We start from the raw sequence: 4,848 nt of genomic DNA, 5'->3' as shown, positions 1-4,848 counted from the left end.
TAAAGTATCTATCTATCTATCTATCTATCTATCTATCTATCTATCTATCTATCTATCTATCTATCTAGTTAGTCTAGGTGTAGTACAGATGTAGTCTAGGTTCTGTCCAGGTGTAGTCCAGGATAGATGAAGTTAGTCCAGGTGTAGACCAGGTGTAGTCCAGCATGTACTAATTTCTTCCCTGTGATCAAATTTAAAAATGGTTCCGCACCTCTGAGTAACAGAACAACATGCAATGACATCACTTCCTGTGAGATAATTTATGTTTGGATGGGTGTATGTGTAGGAAATCAGAAAATGTTTGTCAGCATCAGACCAAACTTTTCATGATGGTTAAACCTGAAACATTAAATTCAAACACTGGTGTTTCACTGTTGTTAGTCTATGTCAAACGCCACACCAAACAAACATTGGATCCTACATTTCCCATAATGCACATGACCCCTTGCAGAGCCACAGGCTCAGGAGGAACCTTATGTGTAAAGTCAGTGGAATGAATCTTTAATGTGACCTGTTACCTGTTGTCTGGGTGAGCTGTAACCATGGTAACAGTGATTGGCTGTAACCAAGGTAACAGCAGTTGTTTTCTGGCCCTCTGGTGTTCCTGCATGTTGTTCTGTTACTGAGGTTTGTCATTGTTATTCAATGTTTACTGTTTGAAATGTGAGTGTGTGTTTGCTGAGAGACACCTGCAGCGCCCTCTGGTGGAGTTAAAGTGGTCACACACACACAGAGCCCTCTTGTCTCTTGTCTTTTGCTTTGTTATGTTCTGATGTTTGTTCGACACTGTGTGAAAACATTAAAAAAAAAATACACACAGTAAAGACAGCAGTGTTGTGTGTTCACTTCTTCAGTGTGTTGTTAATGGTGTGTGAATCATTTTGAAAGAGGACTGTCCGATTGTGATCGCAGAGTATCATTTCGACATAGAAGTGAGATGTCCAGCTCCAACTGTTGTCTTATTTTGACACAAAGAGACACATGGTGAAATAAGTGTGGCAGCAATCACAAGAAACTGTTCTTTCTTCATGTTGAATCATCAGGCGGTCAGAGGTGAAACGACTGTTTAAAAACTGTTTCTAAAGACTGAGTAGGAGTTTCACAACGTCTCAGAACAAGCAGTAAACACAGAGTTCACAGCAGTATCACATGACCGACTCAACATCAGCTCAACATCAGGGACACAGCTGTATATGAATATACCTACAGACCCACCTGCTCACTGTTAATTTAATGTCATGATATGATTCAGTTAATGGAGGTGTCATCAGGACTGAGACTGTCCCTTTTCATAACGTGGTTTTCTTCTAAAACCTCTCAACAGTCTGATTCATTCACATTTCACCCACTCATATTTAAAAACTGTATTTCAACATCCCCGACCGAGAGCGCACCTCCCCCAAGCGCGCTCCCGACATGTTTCGTCACGAGCTCTGATTGGCTGAGAGGAACCCACCCAAAAGAGAGAGTCCCGCACGCATGCGCAGTACACGAGGGAGTAGAGCGTGTTTGTAAAGTTTGAGTTCAGACCAAGTAAAGATTTACCGATCTAATTAAAGTTTATTTTAAGTTTATCATCTGTTGAGAAGACACCGCACTGACAGACAGGCGGAGAGAAAGATAGGCGGAAAGACAGACAGGCAAAGAGAGAGAGAGAGAGAGAGAGAGAGAGAAACACTCCGACATCCAGGCGGAGACACCGGGACGTCGCTGCGCTCCTAGCCGGGACAAGGAGCGCGACCGCCGGCATGAAGGTCGAGTTCGCCCCGCTGAACATCCCGCTGCGGAGGAGGCTGCAGACCGCCGCCGTGCTGCAGTGGGTCTTCTCCTTCCTGGCTCTAGGTAACACACTATCGATCAGTGATTATTGGTCCTGGATATTCTGATTATTCTCTGCCTGCACGCGAGTCAGTGAGTCCAGAAGGCTTCTGACTGGTCAGAGTGTTACGTGTGTTTTACCTGTTAAGTTACTGCAGAAACAGTTTTTCTATGAAGGTTACAGGACTCGCTTCAGGGCTTTTATTGTGAAAGGTCCTGAGCTTCAGAGTCTGATCCATGATCTGTGACGTCATCAGAACGGAAACGAACCAGAATCCTCCTGCTTTTAATCAATAAGAGGCAATGTGATCGATTAATGATTATTAGTTTCCTCTGGACTTTTATGCTGATATGTTCAGACGGCACCTGAACGCAGCATCACACCTGTCTCACTGTCATTCTGTTGAATCACATACCTGTCTGTATCTCTCTAACACGTGTCTGTCCGTCACTAACACTTGCCTGTCTGTCTCTAACACCTGTCTGTCTCTCAGCTCAGTGCTGTCTGGCTGCCTTCGTCCTCCTGGCTCTCTCTGATTGGTGGATGGTGGCCCTGCTGTATGCTGGTTGGCTATGGTTGGACTGGGACACGCCTACCAGCGGGGGTCGGAGGTCACGGTGGGTCAGGAGCTGGACGGTCTGGGAGTACTTCAGGGACTACTTCCCTATAACGGTGAGATCAGATCTATCGATCTGATGTGTCCTGATCAATACCAGATCAATCTGTCTGATTATTGATTATTGCTTTGTGTCTGCAGCTCGTTAAAACTGTCGATTTGGATCCAAAGAAAAACTACATCTTTGGATTTCATCCACATGGTGAGAAACTCACCTGTCTGTCTGTCTACCTGTCTGTCTCTCAGGGTGCTGGTGGCTTGTTGATCTGTCTGTCTGTCTGTCTGTCTGTCTGTCTCTCAGGGTGCTGGTGGCTTGTTGATCTGTCTGTCCGTCTGTCTGTCTCTCAGGGGGGCTTGGTGGCTTGTTGACCTGTCTGTCTTCCTGTCTGTCTCTCAGGGCGCTGGTGGCTTGTTGACCTGTCTGTCTACCTGACTGTCTCTCAGGGTGCTGGTGGCTTGTTGACCTGTCTGTCTACCTGTCTGTCTCTCAGAGGTGCTGGTGGCTTGTTGACCTGTCTGTTTACCTGTCTGTCTCTCAGGGGTGCTGGTGGCGGGGGGCTTTGGGAACTTCTGTACAGAGGCGACAGGTTTCTCTCGTCTGTTTCCTGGACTTACGTCTCACCTGCTGATGCTGCCGTTCTGGTTCAGAGTCCCGCTCTTCAGAGACTACATCATGTGTGGAGGTACACACCTGTCTGCCTGTCCACCTGTCTGTCCACCTGTCTGATCATTGTCTCTGACAGACATTAGAGGGACATGTCCTCCGGACACAGATGAGTCCAGGTTGAGGTTTCTCAATCACTCTTTGTAAAGCTCTGAGTAAACACAGGAGGGGGAGGGGTAGAACGCTGCGTTGTGATTGGCTGTCTGGACACTTCTCAAGGACAAGTGGGTTCATGTGTCTGAGTCACAGACCACCACAGACTACCACAGACCATCAGACCACCACAGACCACCACAGACCATCAGACCACCACAGACCATCAGACCACCACAGACCATCAGAGACCACAGTAAAGTAAAACTACAAACATGGCTGTGTGGGCTCAGGTCAAATCCATCAAACTGATCAGGAAACAAAACAACGACATTTGTCCACTGTCTTATCTGGACATGTGAAATGATGTCATGCTGACATCTGTCTGTCTCTCACCTGTCTGTCTGTCAGGTCTGGTGTCCAGCTGTAAGTCCAGTCTGTCGTACCTGGTCAGTCGTCCTGAAGGAGGTAATGTTGCTGTCATCGCGGTGGGCGGAGCTCCAGAGGCTCTGGACGCTCGGCCGGGAGCTTTAACACTGCAGGTGAAGTTTATATTCATGTTAAATATGTATACATGTTTATGTATAAATGTATATATGTAAATGTATTTATGTATAAATGTATATATGTAAATGTATTTATGTATATGTACATATGTGTATATATATATATATATATATATATACAGTACTGTGCAAAAGTTTTAGGTGTGATATGCTGTAAACTAAGAATGCTTTCAAAAATATAAATAGTAATTGTTTATTTTTATCAATTTACAAAATGCAAAATGAGCGAGCAAAAGAAAATTCTAAATCAAATCAATATTTGGTGTTACTACCCTTTGCCTTCAAACCAGCATCAATTCTTATAGGTACACTTGCACAAAGTCAGGGATTTTGTAGGATTATAGTCAGGTGTATGATCAACCAATTATACCAAACAGGTTCTAAGGATCATCAATTTTACATGTAGGTTGAAACACAGTCATTAACTGACACAGAAACAGCTGTGTAGGAGGCTTAAAACTGGGTGAAGAACAGCCAAACTCTGCTACCAAGGTGAGGTTGTGGAAGACAGTTTCATGTCACAGGTCATACACTGTGGCAAGACTGAGCACAGCAACAAGACACAAGGTAGTTATACTGCATCAGCAAGGTCTCTCCCCGACAAAGATTTCAAAGCAGACTGGGGTTTGTGCTGTTCAAGCTCTTTTGAAGAAGCACAAAGAAACGGGCAACGTTGAGGATCGTAGATGCAGTGGTCGGCCAAGGAAACTTAGTGCAGCAGATGAAAAACACATCAAGCTTATTTCCCTTCTAAATCGGAAGATGTCCAGCAGTGCCATCAGCTCAGAACTGGCAGAAACCAGTGGGACCCAGGTACACCCATCTACTGTCCGGAGAAGTCTGGCCAGAAGTGGTCTTCATGGAAGAGTTGCAGCCAAAAAGCCATACCTCTGACATGGAAACGAGACCAAGCGACTCAACTATGCACGAAAACATAGGAACTGGGGAGCAGAAAAATGGCAGCAGGTGCTCTGGACTGATGAGTCAAAATTTGAAATATTTGGCTGTAGCAGAAGGCAGTTTGTTCTCCGCAGTGCTGGAGAGCGGTACAGTAATGAGTGTCTGCAGCCAACAGTGAAGCATATAGGAA

General features: G+C 45.3%; 1 protein-coding gene across 3 annotated transcripts in view; it reads left to right on the top strand.

The window, feature by feature from the left end:
* The first annotated feature begins 1,477 nt into the window (after positions 1-1,477).
* LOC111236836 (2-acylglycerol O-acyltransferase 2-A-like) overlaps positions 1,478-4,848 on the top strand; it is a 14,226-nt gene continuing 10,855 nt past the window's right edge. For 2 of the 3 annotated variants that reach the window (XM_022765703.1, XM_022765702.1), the window contains exons 1-5: positions 1,478-1,842; positions 2,313-2,491; positions 2,577-2,637; positions 2,975-3,118; positions 3,604-3,734. In XM_022765703.1, coding sequence (XP_022621424.1) covers positions 1,749-1,842; positions 2,313-2,491; positions 2,577-2,637; positions 2,975-3,118; positions 3,604-3,734 — 609 coding nt within the window. In that variant the 5' untranslated portion in view covers positions 1,478-1,748. The remainder of the gene's footprint in view (positions 1,843-2,312; positions 2,492-2,576; positions 2,638-2,974; positions 3,119-3,603; positions 3,735-4,848) is intronic. The other variant, XM_022765704.1, reaches the window with a different exon arrangement.

This window comes from Seriola dumerili, unplaced genomic scaffold (genome assembly GCF_002260705.1).
Source record: "Seriola dumerili isolate Sdu_G_001 unplaced genomic scaffold, Sdu_1.0 BDQW01000731.1, whole genome shotgun sequence".
Lineage (NCBI taxonomy): Eukaryota > Metazoa > Chordata > Actinopteri > Carangiformes > Carangidae > Seriola > Seriola dumerili.
The sequence above is the reverse complement of the archived record's forward strand: the minus strand, read 5'-3'. Positions and strand labels throughout refer to the sequence as shown.